The sequence below is a fragment of the Lutra lutra genome, chromosome 10, assembly GCF_902655055.1.
Source record: "Lutra lutra chromosome 10, mLutLut1.2, whole genome shotgun sequence".
Taxonomy (NCBI): domain Eukaryota; kingdom Metazoa; phylum Chordata; class Mammalia; order Carnivora; family Mustelidae; genus Lutra; species Lutra lutra.
In genome coordinates this window covers 77,713,227-77,732,138 of record NC_062287.1, presented here as the reverse complement: position 1 = coordinate 77,732,138, position 18,912 = coordinate 77,713,227, and the positions used below count along the sequence as shown (strand labels likewise).

General features: G+C 37.1%; 1 protein-coding gene across 1 annotated transcript; it reads left to right on the top strand.

The window, feature by feature from the left end:
- The first annotated feature begins 9,579 nt into the window (after nucleotides 1-9,579).
- On the top strand, nucleotides 9,580-11,931 carry LOC125079796 (N-lysine methyltransferase SMYD2-like). Its single transcript, XM_047693545.1, has 2 exons — nucleotides 9,580-9,607; nucleotides 11,215-11,931. The coding sequence occupies exons 1-2, from the start codon at nucleotides 9,580-9,582 to the stop codon at nucleotides 11,577-11,579; spliced, it is 393 nt and encodes a 130-aa protein (XP_047549501.1). The 3' UTR covers nucleotides 11,580-11,931.
- Nucleotides 11,932-18,912: the final 6,981 nt, after the last annotated feature.

Below are 18,912 nucleotides of genomic sequence, written 5' to 3'. Positions count from 1 at the left end.
TCCATACGGATTTCAGAATTAGACTGAGAGTTTCTACAAAAACTTATGGAATTTCTTTTCTTTTTTTTAAGATTTTATTTATTTATTTGACAGAGAGAGATCACAAGTAAGCAGAGCGGCAGGCAGAGAGGAGGGGAAGCAGGTTCCCCACAGAGTGGAGGGCCCGACACAGGACTCAATCCCAGGACCCTGGGATCATGACCTGAGCCTAAGGCAGAGGCTTTAACCCACTGAGCCACTCAGGTGCCCCCAAAACTTCTGGAATTTCAATTAGGTTTGGGTTATATTTATAGGTCAACATGAGCAGAACTCACATATTAATGACTTGAACTATTTTGAGCTGTAAACATGGTGTTATTTTTCCAATTATGAAAACACAATGGAGTCAATAGTCGTACTTGGCTTATTGGTGTGGGTACTGTGTTTTAGGCCTACCAAGATTCCTTGCTTTCCTTTGTTGCTTCCATTACTGGATTTTGTTTCATTTAATAATGTGCCCAACTAAAGACTTGATTTCCAAGACTCCCATATAGGTAGCTATAACCAATTGGCAGAATTTTTTCAAAGAGCTATATTAAGTGTGTAGATACAGCTTCTGGAAAAGCTGCAGCTTTACTGCTTAGAAGAAGGTGGAGGTGGAGGGGAAGGGGGAGAGGAAAAAAAAGAGAAAGAGGAATAGGACAGAAGCTGTCATCGAGGGCTCTTCTTTGCCTTCTGTGCCTGCTCTCCTTCCCTGGATGAGAATACTGAATGCTTGGTGGTCACTAATTAACATGAAATTTTGAAGATTAAGTCACTATATTGAAAATGGCAAAAGGAAAAAAAAAGGTTTCAAATAAAATTAGTAAGCCATTGTCTGAAAGTTAACTGCCTTATTGCTAATTTTTGTTATATGAAGCCACCTTAACCTCCATTTGTTTAAGACTTGGTGGGCAGATTTTCTGTTACATACAGCCAAAGTCATTTCAGACCACCATCTAGAGAAGTGGGTGTACCATTCACAGATATGTGGAATAAAGAATAAGGAATAAGTGTCTATCAGCATTCTATAATCCAAACCAGAGCAGATATAAATATCCTATTCATGAGAGTGTAATTTAGAAAAAAAAGGAGATGTCTGTTGCTTTAGTTTTAGTTTAGAGAAGTAAATTGGAATACTGTTGTCATACATAAAGCTTTATACCTTTTGTACTAGATGTGTATTTGTTAAAGATTAAATGATTAAAAAAACAGATCTACATTATACTTTGGAGATAATGAAATGGACTTGAATTTGTCATTTTTGTTGAGCCACTTTTATATATAGGTCTTACGTTCCTTGGAAGAAGAAACTATATTCCTAGTACACATTTGTTTTCTGCATATTACTGAGTCCTGTAAGTTATAGAATTCATTGTGAATCATAAATATCTGTGCCTTTAAAATCAATACTTAATATTTTTCATAATATATAAATCTTAGCTATACACTTTTGGGCTACGTGCTGAAGTCACTTTTATACACTTCCCAGCATCTTGTCTACAACTTTATCCTTTCAAAGTATGATGACATTTACCTTATGAAATTTGGGTTCTAAGAAATAATTAGGTTTTTGCAATCTTGAATAATTTTGTTTAGGAGAGAGAATTTAAAGGTAACAATTTTAGAGGTGGCAATAGAGTGACAGACACAAAAAATCAGATGAACTAACGTCAAATTATTTCCAAGAATTCTATGTGCAAAATGTATTCTGTCATGCCAGGTATTGAAATTAAGTACACTCATCATCTAGATATCCTAAGTGAAGGTGCTGCTAGCATAATCTAACTATAATTCACGCTTAATATCAAGATAAAAGTGACATATTGTCCTGTTATATTTAGTTTTTTAATTATTTAACTTGGCTTAGGTTGAAAGTAAAATGAATCTTTTTAGTCTAGAATGACTTCTTGGTTATTTTTGCCCTTTGAAATATTTCTTATTTTCTAGTGCTAACCCCCTATGCTATGAAAACTTTCCTCAACTCTCAAGTCACAATCATCTGTTTCTTTCTTTAGTATTTCCTGAGGCTACATCTATATTTCTGCCATCCCCTTACTACATTATGCTTTGTACAATCCTTAGTTGTGCATAAAACTGTCTTTCTCATTAGGAAATATATTACTTCAAGGCAGGATTATGGTCGCCTTCTTCCCTTTCTACCTTGTTTCTCTCTCATTTCTTCCTTTTCTCATTAATAATTATACTAAGAGAACTTGAGAGATTTTATTCTCTACTAAATGTATCATGATGCATGGTACAGGTAAACATAATAACATACACTTACATGAAGTGCTCAATATTCTCATAAGCATTGTTATTTTGAAATGATATTTCATAGTAGAATAAGAAATTATTTTATGGTCTTCTGAATCAATAATTTGCATATCTAAAGAGGATATTATAATGAAAGAACTGAAGTAAAAACTACAGTATCCAATTTGAATTGGAAATATTACTTAAGATGCAACATTTTAAAACATTATTTCTTCAAAGCCTTCTCACTGAGATGGCCTGGGCACAATATTGTCCCAGTAGAAATGAGTGTCTCTAACCTCACAATTGTTTTCCCTAATCCCTTTCACTAAAAGAAACTAGAATTCCTTAGAGAAATGTCTGATTTTAGAGGTGACTTTTCCCTCAGTTATATTACAAAGGCAACCTCTTTGTATAAGTATTTACCTTGGTTTTACATTGTGAGACTCTAAAACTCAGTGGATTTTTTGTTGTCACTGTTTTTGTTTTGCTTTTATTTTTTTTGTTTCTGCTTTTGTTGTTGTTGTTGTTTTTCATTGGTTTGCCTGCTCTGTTTTAGTGTTCCTTTAACTCCAGAACTGAGTCAGGTGCTTAAGTTTCTTCAGTTCTGAAATCAGGTGGTGCATGGTGCAGAAGTTTCTACTCTTTTGGATTTTGAATGAATAATCAGTTAATAATTAGAAGCGCAAACCATTTTTTTTTTCCATTTAGCTTCCAGGAGCTCAGGTTACCTGATGAAAACATTTGTCTCTTTTCCAATATCAGTGTTTGAAAATAGTTCATCCAATGGATTCCACAGACCCCAAAGGAGGTATGAGTCAGGAGAATTGGGCAATTTCTCCCTGAAGTAAACTTCACACAGAGTTTCTCACAAGGTCCTTACAGGCTTCTGTAGGCTGAGTCTCCATCAAGAAAGCACAAAGTGTTCTTCACCTGAGACTTAAGGAAAGACAAATATCTCTGTAAATAAATATCTTTGTCAACCTGAAAAACACAGTTTCATACTTGTTCCCAGCTTGGCTCCTCCAGGCATCTAGGAAGAATCCTAAGCTTGTGATGAATGCTTTTAGTTTACTCCACCAATGTGTCTCTCCCCATTCTCAATCCCCACCTTCTGTGGTGTTATGACGAAGTGAAACTGAGAGTGAAACCATAGAAAACATAAATTCAACCTAGGATTTTTCAAGAATTCTCTGGACACTTACTGCAGATGTGTAGCTTTTTCTTCATCACATGAAACACAGACATACATTACACACTGATTACTATACTTTGTGAATGTTGTCTTTCAGTATTGCTGATCCTTGTTCTATAGGGTATGGCAAAAGCACATGTATGTGAATCCACTCTTGGGTGCCAGTCACAGATTGAGCCAAGGAAAAATAGCGGACGACTGTCTAGATTTTAAATTAACTCTCTTTACCTGGCTTTAATCTGGCAGGCAACTTCCTGAGGCTCTAGAGAAGTGAAAAGGAGATAAATCAGTCATGACTAAAGAAGTAATCTTAGTTAAAACTAATGAGGAAGCTAATTGGAGTCATTTATCTTCATGTCAGGTTCATTATTACACTATGGCTCTTCTTTTGTTAAAGAGGTCAAAGTGTCCGTTTGAATAAACAAACAGATTCATGCATCGTTGAAATAAGGAGATTAAAATGGGGGTTAGAGTTTGTTAAGAAATCCCTTGATTGTTCACTCTTTTAAGTGAAACTTTGTATTTTCTACATACTTTCCAATGAGGTATATAATTGAATTACTTGGGTTATAGGACTCTGTGGAGCCATTTCTCCATTTCAAGACTGTTAAAATCATTCAATGCACAGACATTATTTCTCTCCAATTGAAGAAGTTTACTTATTTAGTATTCCAATGAATATTATGAGATCAAATTTAAATTTGGTATGTTTTGTTTCATGCTTTTATTATATATCGAAATAAAATGTTTCAAATCATTGATTATTAAAAAAAACCCATTCCCTCAAATATCACATGCTAGTATTTTCACAAATAAACCACCTCTCCTGTACTTTTTGCCTCAGCTTATTAAAAAAGGAACCTTAGAGTAGCACTGCAGGTCATCTAGTTCAGTGACTCTCAATCTTAGCTGTATGTTCAAATCATTTAATCTGGAAACTTCATTTTTAATTGGAACTCAGGTGTGAGGAGAGATTAGTGGTAATGCTTGATAGTAGATAAATGGTTATTTTTGGTATGCATTTATGTGTTTACTTTGCTTATATAATGAGTATTATTGAACTCATCATTCAATCTTTTACTTACTCCTATATATGTATATAGGCCTTTCCTTCCTAAGTCCCCTTCTCCTTTACAGATGAAACCACTATTCTATGTATTTTTTGCAGATTTATTTAGTATGCCTAAATAATGAATTTTTTGTTTTATGTGTTTTTGAACTTTATAAAAAGGCAGTTGTGGGGCTCCTGGGTTAGAGCCAGTGGGTTAGAGCCTCTGCCTTTGGCTTAGGTCATGATCCCAGGGTACTGGGATTGAGCCCCGCATAGGGCTCTCTGCTTGGCAGGGAGCCTACTTCCCCCTCTCTCTCTGCCTGCCTCCCTGCTACTTGTGATCTCTGTCAAAAAAATAAATAAAATCTTTTAAAAAAAAAGGCAGTTGTATATTTTCCTCACTCCTCATTAGATCACTAAAATGTATTCATGTTATTACACGTAGAAGTTCATTTTCACTGGCATAAACTATCTTATTGCATAAGTATATCACAATAAAACTACCATATTAGTTTTCATCTATGGACATTATCAGTCTTTTTGTTACTTTTCTCTTTTTCTTTTCTTTTCTTTTCTCTTATTTTTTAATCTGTTCTTACTGTTTTCTTCCCCCCCCCCCATTAAGTAGTGCTGCTATGAACATTCTTCAGTACATCTCCTCTTTACCACTTTAATTTGGGAATACACTCAGGAGTTGAAATGCTTCTCACCAGAAAAACTTCTTTGACAGCAGAGGAGCCAGAGTAGGATGAATGGAATCAAGAACAGTTGGTAGGAGGATAAAATCAGTATCGATTATAATTTCAGGATAAACTGTAGTAGTCAGGGATCATTCATTTTTCTATATTACTAATTGTAAATTTTGTCCCAGAAATTGTGAGGACTCATCATCTTGAAGAAGCCCTGGTAGAACACGGTGTATTTACTGTGAGATGGAAGTCATCAGAGAGTTGCAAAGGGTGGATCATAGCAAGTGTCTGGCCTCGGAGGACTGCTGGCCTCAAAGGACTGCTCTCCAGCTACTCCAGCTACATTTTTCTATACATACAGAGATCTAAAAGTGCCTGAGTACAGAAGTAATAAAACTTAGTTCACATGTCCCCAGTTGGGACCAAATCTAAGGCAGAATTTATCCCTAGAAATCCCAAGCATATGAAACTGAGGCTAAGATTTTGCTTGAAGTTTCACCTTTGGATTCCTCTCCCCTCTCCTGCTTTTCTCGCTCTTGTAAGTTTCTTACGAGAGCATTCAGTCAATTGCTAGCATTCAAGTCCTCAACTAGGGCCGGCTTCTGAGGAACTTGATGGGTAGAAATATGCTAAAGAGTAGATCCAGAAACTCCATGACCTAAATTTTCAAAGCTTTTAACTTTCCTGAAAGTTTGATTTCAGGCTTCTGGCTTCCAGAACTTGAGAGAATGAATTTCTGTTGTCTGAGACCACCGAGTTTGTGGTAATTTCTTATGGCAGCCCCAGGAAACTAATTTACATAATTTAACATAACAGAATATTATACTGGTCTTAAATATACTATTTTAAAGAACATTAAAAAATATGGGGTGATATTAAAGAAGAAGGAAGCTTAATGAAATTACTAGAATGGTGACATACATTGTTTCTGACTTTGTTCATCCTCACAAGGACAACAAACATCTATTCAAGAACAAGGCACCACTGAGAGAATCCTGGAGCATAGAGGCAAGGCTGAAGCACCTTCTTGCACCTCAGAGACTAAGACAGATCACATTAGAATGTTAAGAAAAGCATCTACATATTGACCACATTACCCCTTTCCCAGGCCAATGCAGCACCATGTGGAGAGGTCTCTGAAACTCCACTTCCTTCAGTGGGAAAACAGAACTCAAGGGACACATCCAGCTACCCCCTTTCAGCATTGTAGGTCACTTTGTGGGAGAACCCTACTCTGATCTTTCACCTTGGGAATTATAGGGGAATTTGTGGGGCAGATTCTACTGGGAATCTGATGATGACAGAGAAGGTGGGGAGGGGTTTGTAACCAAAGCATACAGATCCCTGCAGACTGGGTTGATACCTCCAGTGCCCAAGTAGTAATTCCAAACAGCGGCTTTGCTCATCAGCAAAATCAAATTGGGGCAGACTCTGAACAGGGAACTCAGCAAGGTAGTGATCAGTCTGATTCAGATCCTGAAACATGGAGTTTTGCTGGCCTTAAAGACCTGTTTGCCCAGGCTTAGGCAAGGTGCGGAGTCATAGCCCCACCCTCTGTGAAGAATGTCTTCCAGCCAAACCTAATCAGAGAGCCTGTTACCAGTTCAGAAGCTGCGCAGTCTAGCAGTGCTGAAGCTGGGCAGGCAGAGCTGATCACCCCCAAAACAAAGCTACTACTAGGCATAGAAGCGTCCCATACTAAAGGCATGCAAGAGGACTAACTCATAGCCAAGGCTGAGGTTAGTTCCCAGCCTCTCCCAACTAGAGAGACTGCTCAGGAAATTGAAAGTAGCCTGGAGTGTCCCCTTTTCTTTCCATTCAGGCAGGGTGGCTATGACATTACCTTACCTGTGGTGGAGAGTGTGTTTTGGCTCCATTTGAACAGAAGGGCTGGTGAAAACTCTTCAAAGTTGTGCAGCCCAGTGGTGCTCTAGCTGAGAGAAGGTTTGCAGAGGAAAGCCCATGGCCCTGTCGAGCCAGGGAACTTGGGGTATGGATATCTTATTTTATTCCACTTAAAGAACTTCCTTTAGCATTTCTTTTTTTTTTTTTTTAAGATTTTATTTGTTTATTTGACAGAGAGAGATCACAAGTAGACAGAGAGGCAGGCAGAGAGAGAGAGAGAGAGAGAGAGAGAGAGAGAGGGAAGCAGGCTCCCTGCTGAGCAGAGAGCCTGATGTGGGACTCGATCCCAGGACCCTGAGATCATGACCTGAGCCGAAGGCAGCGGCTTAACCCACTGAGCCACCCAGGCGCCCTCCTTTAGCATTTCTGTAAGGCAGGTCTGGTGGTAATGATTTTCCTGTTTTGTTTCAAAAAGTCTTTATTCCTCACTCAATTCTGAAGTATAGTTTTGCTGGTTATAGAATCTGTGGTTAATGATAACTTACTTTTGGTATTTTAAATATGTCATCCCATTCTCTCTCTGGCCTGAAAAGTTTCTGCTGTGAAATCTGCCAAGGGATACGAATTGATTGTTACATAATATATAGCCATGACCATATCTGCGAATGCATTAAAAAAATTGTATTTATAGCTTATCATTTGTAATGCAACATAATCTATCCTATCCTTACCAGTAAGACCTCTAGTAACACAACAGGGAAACTGCGAAAAGCATTTTATAAGTGAAAAATGATTAGATTAAATGGATAAAAACTGTAATCACAAATGTTCTGAAGTTTGAAATGTATACACATTTTCTGGTAAGGTATTAAAAGTCTATTTTTTCTTCATAGTTTGTAATTGCCCTGTGCAAGGACATGCATTTGTCTATTTGTTCTACTATGACATGTAGTAGAATCACCATGAGTGTTACATGACTTCATTTAATACTAATAGTACTTCTACATGTCACTGATTTATTTATTAATTCTTTTATTAGTTTATTCACCAAAAAAAATATTTATTGCAGTCTATCATGTATCAGATACTATTCTAGGCAAGCAGGATACAATAATAACAAACCTAATTGCCATTTGTTGAGGACCTTAGTTGTGCGGATAGTACTCAGAGTATTTTATTTATGTAATTTAACAGAAGTAGTGAGATGTCTGAATATTCTAATATTTTACATAAGAAAACTGAGGGTCTAAGAGGTTAAGTAAGTTGAATGAGATTGCTTATAAGAGGCAGAACTGGGATGCCAACTTTTGTTCAAATAAAAAGTACACTCACTAGTTTGCTTATGCACATGTTCTAGTCTACTCAGGACTATTCTGGTTTACACCTTTTGTCCTAATATAATTACTAATTGTGTCCTATCCCTCTCAAATGTGTTCTTATTTCTGAAGATAACTGATACTGTCACCTTAATATCTCTACATTGTGACTCATGATCTTCTGTCAGAGTATAAGGAGGAACAGTCCTTATGTATGTCAAGATATAAAATAAAAGAAAATGGAAAAATATTTTGAGATGATCAATGTGAAAATGAAACAGCCTGTCCAATAGATCTTCTTAACTCCTTATTATTCTGTGTGGCAGACTGTTTTGTAAAAGATTGCTTTACAAAACTACACTGCATTTAGAAAAAATTTACTTGTGTTAATATTCAGTGACAATCAATATCTGGAAGGCCAAAAATTATGGTGTTTAATGTTTTGGAAGGCACACTGCTGTATTTCACAGTATTACATTATTTAAGCCTCTTTTTTTCTCCATCACTGGGTTATGTAAGTGTTCCCATAAGGGTGAGCTCAGACAGTAGTAAGAAATATAGAGAATATTGACTGCAAAGTGGAATATCCCTCAGTAAATAAGGACAATCAATTCCGTAAAAATTTCAAGAAGACTGTTCTGTACAAATTTATTTTGTGGCTATAGATGTTTAGTTTTTCAGACTATGAATAATTTCTGCAGTAATACCTTGATATTAATGGGTGCTTCTGAGGGAAGTATGAGACTTACATAAATGTGACTCTCAAATACTAGAATATATTTATTTTGAAGTAAACTCAATAGCTAATACATCCTTTTTTTTTTTTTAAAGATTTTATTTATTTGTTTGAGAAAGAGAGCATGAGAGAGAGAGCACACAATCAGGGGTGGGTAGCAGTAGGGGGAGAAGCAGACTCCTTGGGAGTCCGATGTGGGATTCGATCCCAGGACCCTGGGATCATGATCTGAGCTGGAGGCAGACGCTTAACAATGGAGCCACCCAGGTCCCCCAATAGCTACTATATCCTTTTTAAACATCAAAATGAGGGTCCACCTCTAAGAAAGGAAACTGAACTTGAGGAGCTATAATCTGCGAATAAGATCCAAAGATCCTGATTGCTGAACAGACTTTGATCATGAGATTTTGGACCTCCAGCCTAAACCTGATACCATCATAAATGAGATTTGTGAGATATCCTGAGGAGAAAGGATGAGGGAATTTTGCACGTGTAAAGATGGTAAACTGCTGTGGCTAGAGAGCAGACTGTACCAGATCTTATTTCCCACTAAAATCCTCAAAAACATATTTTATCCTACATATGTTCTTAAAATGTGATACTGATATTCTTCCATTGACTGATGAGATCTTTGTTTTTTCCTTTCAATATGGTTAGGCCTATGACTACAATAAAATTAACACCATATAACTGCTGATGTTAAGTCCAAAAAAAGGTAATAAAACTTATGCCCAGTCTTCTTGAGATGTCTCAGGTATGATCCAGCTACCAAGCTGTTATGAAGCCAAGTAGACACATCAAAAAGACACTCTTAGATGTCTTCTTTACAGCCTCAGCTGAAGTTCTAGTCAACAATCATCAACTACCAGAGAGATGAGTGACCAAACCTCCCAGTGATTTCATTTTCAACATTCAAGCTACCTTAGTTGAAGCTCATTTGCAGTTAAAAAAAAAAAAAAAAGAGATCTGCCTAATTTGTAGATTTGTGAGCAAAATATTATCATTGTATTGAAACAGCATGTTTTGGGTTAGTATGATATGATATGCAGTAATAGATAACTGAAAAACATGGTAGGAGCAAAAATATCTGGCTAATAAAGTAAAGAGATACACTAGGAATTAAACAGAACATTCTGATGTGCCCAATCTATCAAGATGAAAATTCCTTGGTAAAATGGTGAAATATGTACTCTTTGTTTTAAATATAAACCAAAGTTTCTTTGGAGTTTTGGAATAAGAGATCCCTTGCCTATAAGACAACTGCAGTCATGACTCTATACTGTTTTTCAGTAATCTGTTGATTAATAATAATCATAGCCAATATTTCAAACACTTTATTGGTGAAGTGTAGTAATAAACATATTTCAAAGATGAGTAAACAGTTTATTGATCCTGACCAATGGTCCATACTAACCTTGATTGTAACCTGCAAATCCTTGCCAGTGCACCCCTTTTCCTGTACACATGCCTCTATAAATGAGAAAGCTCTTCTCTTAACAATAAAAAGGGGTGCCTGGATAGCTCAGTCATTAAGCATCTGCCTTCGGCTCAGGTCATGATCCCAGGGTCCTGGGATTGAGCCCTGCTTTGGGCTCCTTGCTCAGCAGGAAGCCTGCTTCTCCTTCTCCCACCCCCTGCCTGTGTTCCCTCTCTCACTGCATCTCTCTCTCTCTGACAAATAAATAAATAAAATCTTTAAAAAAATACAATAAAAAATCTCATCACTAAGAGGTCCTTTGTGTTTCAGGTTGAGTACCCCTCTACTGAGCTATAGTCTTGGAGTCACACTTTAAACCTTATCCCTTAGTTGCATAAATGCTATACCTGACCAGGAGCTAAAATATTCGGCCAAGGATATTTTCTATGCAGTGGACTGCATGAGATATATACTTCTCTTCACAAATTAAAGTATGATAAAATTATTTTTATACATGTCACTACTAAAAACATGTGAAAGTTGGTTCTATTGTCAAAAAGCAATCCTTATACAATTTATATATATATATATGTATATTTATATATATATATACATCTTATGCATATTATTAATATGATTACCTGAGAATAAGCACAATGATAATACAAAAAACAAACACAAAATTAAAAAGACTCATGGGTAGACTGCGAGCTCTGCGAGCTCAGCCAGGAGAAGATGGGCTCCGTGTTTGAGGACAGCAACATGTACATGCTGCACATGATGTACCAGGCCATGGGTGTCTGCCTGTACATGCAGGATTGGGAAGGAGCTCTGCGATACGGACAGAAAATCATTAAGCCCTACAGCAAGCACTACCCTCTGTACTCGCTCAACGTGGCCTCCATGTGGCTGAAGGTGGGGAGGCTGTACATGGGCCTGGAAGACAAAGCTGCTGGGGAGAAAGCCCTGAGGAAAGCCATCGCCATCATGGAAGTGGCCCATGACAAAGATCATCCGTACATTTCCGAGATCAAACAGGAAATTGAAAGCCACTGAAAACATGCCAACTTGGTCATTTTTATTTAAATGCTAATGCAGAAGCCTTCCAGGATTTGAATATTTCCAGTCCTATACACAACTCCTGCATTTCCGTAAAATCGCTGGAATGAAAACGCTACTCTCACTTAAGTCTCGCACATGGCTTACCTGGAAGTTGGTCTTCATCTTTACTCTTAGTACCAAAATAATCTTGGAATGCTTTCGTTGCCCTAAGAGATAATGGCATGGTTTCGTATGTTATCATAGATTCTGGACAGATTGAGTTTAAAAAAAATACGATTATTTTTCCCTTCATGCCTATTATGATGTTCTGAACACAATGGAATGATGAGTGATTAAAAAAGGTAACAGTAAAACAAACAAACAAACAAACAAAACAAAAAACAAAAAACAAAAAACTTTGATAAACCCTAAACAATAAGAAAAAAAAAAAAGAAGAAGGGAACAAAAACAGCTAGCATAATTCTCTACCTTTGTAGTAGAAAGATCAGTGACCTGAGATTTATGAAGCTGATTTTCTAGTGCTAATTAGCTGAGTTACCTTTGTCATGCCTTTATACTCTCTGTGATTCTATGTGGTTTTTTGTTTTGTTTTGTTTTGTTTTGTTTTTTTCTGTGCTACCTTCTACTGAGAAAATCTATTAGGATGGCTGTGGGAGAAGAAAAATAAATGTCGGCAGGATTTGAAATGGTAATAATAATGTCACATATAGAGTAATAATAGCTAGCTATCTTATCTGACTGGTTCAATTAAAAGGGTATACATATTAACCACGAGGGGATAAGATCCCATCCAAACTTTGTCACCATCACAAGTACCAGCAACATCATCTCAGTTAGGAATTCTTTTAAATTTGGTTGCTTTCAATAACTATCTTACTTTAGTATTTACCACTTCTGGTTTGTTTTCTTTCTTCATTTCTCTTTCTCTTCTGTCTCTATATGCAGATTAATAAGGGGAGATTAATGCATTTAAAGAAAAATCCAAAAAATGCATAACTACTTTAACAGGTAAAAAACAAACAATTATGTAAACCTAGTAAATATGGTGACTGATAAATCTAAAAAAAAAAGTTATTTTAGATGGAAAGCAAAGTGACACCATAAAGTAATAATATTAATTTTGTATTTTGGATCATAAGCTAAACCTTCTAATTACAAAATTGAGTTGCAATGTAGTCTTGATAAAATGATTCAAATGTATCAGTTGCTTAAAAATAATATACATCAAATACACTAATTATTGAATAATCAATAAATATGTGGGTGCTGTTATTAGCCCATGACTGTGTCAAAGGAAATATTGATTTAGGGAAATATCATCATTTCTTAAGTAAATCATCACTGAATACTCATCTTTTTAATCTTTTACGCATGCTATTTTCTTCGTGTCTTCCTTTTTGCCTCTCTCAAACATAGTTCCTTTGAACTTTTTTTAGAAGCAAGTTTCCAGGTAAACAGTCTCCTCTGCAGCTTCTTTAAGATGCCTGATCTTCCCAACCATCTTTGCAGAAAGCTGGCTCTCTCCAGGGGCCCACATTTTTTAAGGTTCTCCACAGAAAACAAGGCGTAAGGTGGACCCTCTGTTGCCACTTCTTGGACAGCACTGCCATGATGTTTGGTTTAAAATACAAAGGACAGAGGTTGGATGTGAAGTCAGATTTGTTTCATTCTGGAGCCTGCCTTAACCATCCAGCTGCCCTGCCCTTCAGGTGATGCTGTCAGATAACCCACAGATGATGGTGCCACACGTCATGCTACTTCCGACTTCTGTGCAGTTTACCGCCCTTAACCTCAAATGACTTTAAGTCTCCTCTACCCCACTAGTTCCCATCTGTCATCTGAAACTCAGTATATCAAGCATTCCCTCCAGGAAAGCTTCCCCAAATCCTCAATCCAATTAGGGGAAGTTTCCAACATTACAGTTTCAAGGGCTCATAAGAGCCCAACACTTACTCAAATGACCACTCACCATCAGCTGTCTATCGCATACCACAAACATCTTTCTTTGTGTTCTACAACTGCAATTTACTCTAAATTAGGGGACAGATCCTGTTTATCTGTTTTCCCATGGTAAGCACTCAATACAAGCTACACAAATACATTCAACTGCTGTGAACCATTTCCCCCCTGCGGGGCAGTATTTTTTCTGTCTTACCTTACAGAGTTTAAGTTCCACGTGACAATAGGATTACAAAAACTGCTTTTCCAAATGACTTCAAAAGTTTTCATACGATGTTTATATTTATTTCTGTCTTTGTTATTATTTTTTGCATCAGATTCATTTGTTTTTTCAATGACTTAGCGGTTGTATTCATGTTTTCCACAACTGTTCAAACGAGTCATTGTAGATTTCTTTACACTTAAGTGTATTTTGTGAAAATCTAAACAATGCCATTTTTTCCACATGCACAATGGTTGCCTTGCATTAGCTATTTCAGACATCTTTTCTAAAGTTTGACAATGCAGTCCAATTGCTTATTAAACTACAGGCGTAATAATTTTTCTTTTCACTGCTTCTTTCTTGAAATATCTATTTTTTCCAATAAAATGTAAAACTTTTTTTTTTTTTTGAAACTTTAAAGGTAAGTGCAGAATCAGATTAATGTGTTAAAATCTTAGGAACACTTAGTTGTCTTAAAATATTTAATGGACTAAATCCAAAGCTCATACTTAATATTTAATTATCTTCCCTCTCTTGGTTTAATCTCCTTGGTTAGCCCTAACTTATTCCATTTATTCAAACCTACCCCACACAAGAATCAAGATGGTTCAATTTGAATTCCCTAAATCTAGTATGATTTCCTTTATCCCCTTCTTTCTTCCTGAGTCTGCTTCTATCTGGAACATCTTGTCATTGGCTAGCCTGTTGCAATCCTTTCCATTCCTTAAGGTTCAAATCCCCTTCTTCATGTAAGTTATCTCATCACCAAAACATGATATGAAGAGTTACCCTCCCAAACTGGTGTCGTTTCTCTTTTTCTTACTATATTCCACTTGTAATCTTTTTTAAAATTTTGTATTTATTTGAGAGAATGAGTGAGCAAGAGAGCACAAGCAGGGGGAGCAGCAGAGAGCGAGGGAGAAACAGACTCACTACCAAGCAGGGAGCCCAATGTGGGGTTGGATCCCAGGACCCTGAGATTGTGACATGAGCCAGAGGTGGATGCCTAACCGACTGAGCTACCCAGGCACCCTACCACTTGTAGTATTTGTAGATGCTCTGTCTTCAAATTAAATTCAAAAGATGTTTTTCCAAAAAACCCACTTATTTGTATAGCAAATTTTGTTAGAAATGTTTTTGTGTTGGTCTTGTTGTTTTTAAAGCAAGGGCTCTATTTTAATGCATACAGGGCTAACACAATCAGGTAATGCTTCATGAAGTAAATGACCTTCAAAGATTTTAATTTTTCTTTAATTTTAATTTTATTTTTTTCAGTGTTCCAAAGTTCAAAGATTTTAGAATGAATATTATTTAAACATCAAAATATTTACTTTGGGGTGGGCATTGTAAGCAAAAAGAAAAGATGCCAGGAAGATGGAATAGGACACAGAGGCGAGAAAGTATGGCCCCTGTTTAAGGAATATTGTGCTCTGGTTCTGCTGGGAATGTCTGCATTGGTGGGTCCACTTCAGCATTATCTGATGACTTGGCAACGTTAAAGTCCATCATTCTTCCCTTAGAATTGCCTGAAGAGCTCTGTCCCCAGTGCATACTGAGAGTGTCCAGAGCACTCTTCATTGCCAAAGGGACAGATGCAAAATTGCCTGGCCCACTGAGCCAAGCTTCTCTGTTGCAGACTCATTTGGAGTTTTTCCCTTTGCCTGTAAAGTGTTGTTCCTATGGTGTGTGCATCTGTCTATGATCCCATTTTGTTGAGATTATTTAATTGTTCCACATGCTGGGAGTGTTTATTTATTTACCTACCAGACACCTGCACCTCTTTGATGCTGTCTTTTTGATTTGTTTATAAATAGAAAAAGGAAAATCCCATTGAGGGTGAAACACATTTTATGTCCAGTGAAAATGTTTAGCAATCACAGTAGAAAGCACATTGTTTTAATTTCACAGTCCGTTGGAAGCATTAGCTCATTAACAAACTAATTAAGGAAAAGGAAAGAGAGGTGCTTTGGGACAGAGAATATTGTTCACTCTAGTCAGCATGCATTAGCAGAGCTCATAGATCTTTAACTGTTAAGCACATATCAGATCTCTGTCTAACCTCCTTGAGCACCTGACCCTATTAGTTTTACACTTCTCTCTCTCCCTTCTGTGTCACAGAAATAAAATAGCTTCCTTGATTGGAGGTGACGGGGTCAGTTTTATATTTCAGGTTAGTTTTGTGTCCTGAAAATTGAAGGGAATGATAGAAAAAAAAAAATGCATTCTGCACCTCTTGTCCTTCTTTAAACGTTTCATAAGTGGTTACTAGGTGTGAGGCACAAGCAGGAAGTAGCATCTGACTCTCAAGATAGATTTTTAAGGAAACTGTTTACAGTGCAGCATGATAAATGAGAGGATAAAGTCCTGTATAACAACACAAAGGAGTGGGAAGAAGATGGTTAAGAAAGGCTACCTGTTAAGGGGACTATTTACGTTAGGTGCTCTATATTCCTTTTTATACACCACACAGAATTTATGAAAGAATGTGTATATTTTATTCTTCTGTGACTACAACTCCATGAGGAGGGATTAAGGAAATAATTATAGGTGACATTGATTGATTATTTCCTATTTGCCTTACGCAAATTAATTTACTGAATCCCCACAAAAACCCTATAAGGCAAGTTGTGTTTCCATCACCTCCATTTTGGAGACAAAGAATCAGAGGCTTAGAGAGTTAAGCAACTTTCCCAAAACAGCACTGAGAAACAAAGTAGCAGAACCAGAATACAAACTCAGGCAACCTGATTCCCATGCCTTTGATTTTAACCTTTGTGTAATATGGAAAGAGAAGCTTTTGAAAAATGGAGACGGAAGACTTCAGGGACATATATCTATTACAGTCCAGTTGGGAAAAAGCACAGCAATCATTTAAGCAGGGGAATCTTTATACAAAGAATTATCAAAGTAAGGAGGAGATTAATTTGTAAGAGAGGCCAAGAGAGCTCTAGAGAATACAGACAGAAATGACAGACAGATGACAGCAGCTACTACATTTAAAGCTAAGTGGGAGAATCTGAGAGAACCTAAGGAAAAAGCAAATTAGGCCAAAGAAGACATACAAATGGCTAACAGACACATGAAAAAATGTCCACCATCATTAGCCATCAGAGAAATTAAAATCAAAACCACATTGAGATACCACCTTACACTAGTTAGAAGGGCCAAAATTAACAAGACAGTAAACAACATGTGTTGGAGAGGATGTGGAGAAAGGGGCATCCTCTGACCCTGTTGGTGGGAATGCAAGTTGGTGCAGCCACTTTGGAAAACAGTGTGGAAATTCCTTAAGAAATTAAAAATAGAGCTTCCCTATGACCCTGCAATTGCACTATTGGGTATTTACTCCAAAGATACAGATGTAATGAAAAGAAGGGCCATCTGTACCCCAATGTTCATAGCAGCAATGGCCACAGTCACCATACTGTGGAAAGAGCCAAGATGCCCTTCAACAGATAAATGGATAAAGAAGATGTGGTCCGTATCTACAATGGAATATTATGCCTCCATCAGAAAGGATGAATACCCAACTTTTGTGTCAACATGGATGGGACTGGAGGAGATTATGCTAAGTGAAATAAGTGAAGCAGAGAAAGTCAATTAGCATATGGTTTCACTTACTTGTGGAGCATAAGGAATAACATGGAGGACATTAGGAGAAGGAAAGGAGAAGTGATTTGGGGGAAACCAGGAGGGAGACAAACCATGAGAGACTGTGGACTCTGAGAAACAAACTGAGGATTTTGGAAGGGAGGAGTTTGGGGAGATGGGTGAGCCTGGTGGTGGGTATTAAGGTATTAAGGTTGTGGGTATTGCATGGAGCACTGGGTGTGGTGCATAAACAATGAATCTTGGAACACTGAAAAAATTAAATAAAATTTTTTAAAAAAGAAAAAGAAAAAGCCAGTTAGGAAGGGGACCTATCCCACAACAAGCTTAATGTATTTACTTTATTGTAAATTTGTTGTATCTGAGGCCCATTGGTTGGAAGAAAAATTCTCTGATACCATAGACTGGAGCTGGGAAACCACCTCCTGGAGTTCATACACAACTCAGAGAGGGTACCTCCTTTGCTGCTGCAGGTGGAACTTTTGGGGTGTGTGCCATTTTCTCTTGTACACCACTAGCCAGGAAACTGTCCAAAAAAAGCTCCAAGCCAGGTAAAAAATATCCTTTCCATTTGCAGTGATCCTGTAAGAGCCTACTATTAAGCTAACTGACAAAGCAGAAATGCTTATAAGGTCCAGCCACAGTACCATAAAACGGGGCAAAAATGGGTAGTTTAGAGTTGAGACACAGAAAATCAAAAACTGATATAGCACTGAAGATATTTAATCTTGTAAAAATAAGGTGTCCAGTAATGTGGTTTCAAAGTAAAACAATGATACTTTATAAAAAATTAATGACATAAGACAAAGTCTTGGATTAATATGTTCCCTCTCTCCACACACACACTCAAACATGCACACATACATCAATTATCAGATTATTTCAAACAAATCTTGTGTGCACATTACTTAATGGTAACAAGAAGTACATGCTTTGCTTTGCTTTTGGGAAATCTACAATGCTACAAATTACATGTTACAAAGCATCTCCACCAATTTCCAGGTTTGGAATACAGAAAAAGAATATAACCCTTGTAAAATATCCCTCCATTTTCCTTTTTGTTTTTATTTTCTCTTTCCACAACTAGAAGAACTTTTTTTCCCCCCCAGAGAGAAAATGTGTGCGTGCACACAGGTGAACTGGGGCGGGGGGGTGGGTGCAGTGCAGAGGGAGAGAGAATTTTAAGCAGGATCCATGAACAATGGGGAGTCCAATGCAGACCTCGATCAAATGACCCTGAAATCATGACCCAAGTTAAAATCAAAAGTCGGGCACTTAACCCACTGAGTCACCCAGGCACCCCTATGAGAATTTTTTGTTATTAATCTTAAAGTTTGAATTAAATTTAAGCGTTGTTTCTCCCATATCACAATGTGAACGTTCTAAATTGGAAGTCTGAGGCTGAGACATTCTTCCGTATTTATGTATATGCTGTCCTTACTCTGTTAAGTGTGGGGATCATAGGTTGTCTCCTCCACCCTTAAGCCAATCTAAATAGGCTAAAAATATTTTAAAATGTATTGTGACTTGTTCTTATCTACTCCCTAGAACCTTAAT

What these genes read in the sequence shown, in the direction of transcription:
- LOC125079796 (XM_047693545.1), top strand. Translation starts at nt 9,580, where the DNA reads ATGAGGGAATTTTGCACGTGTAAAGATG. An exon ending in ATTTTGCACGTGTAAAGATG is followed by an intron (nt 9,608 to 11,214) that starts GTAAACTGCTGT and finishes AAAATTAAAAAG; the next exon opens with ACTCATGGGTAGACTGCGAG.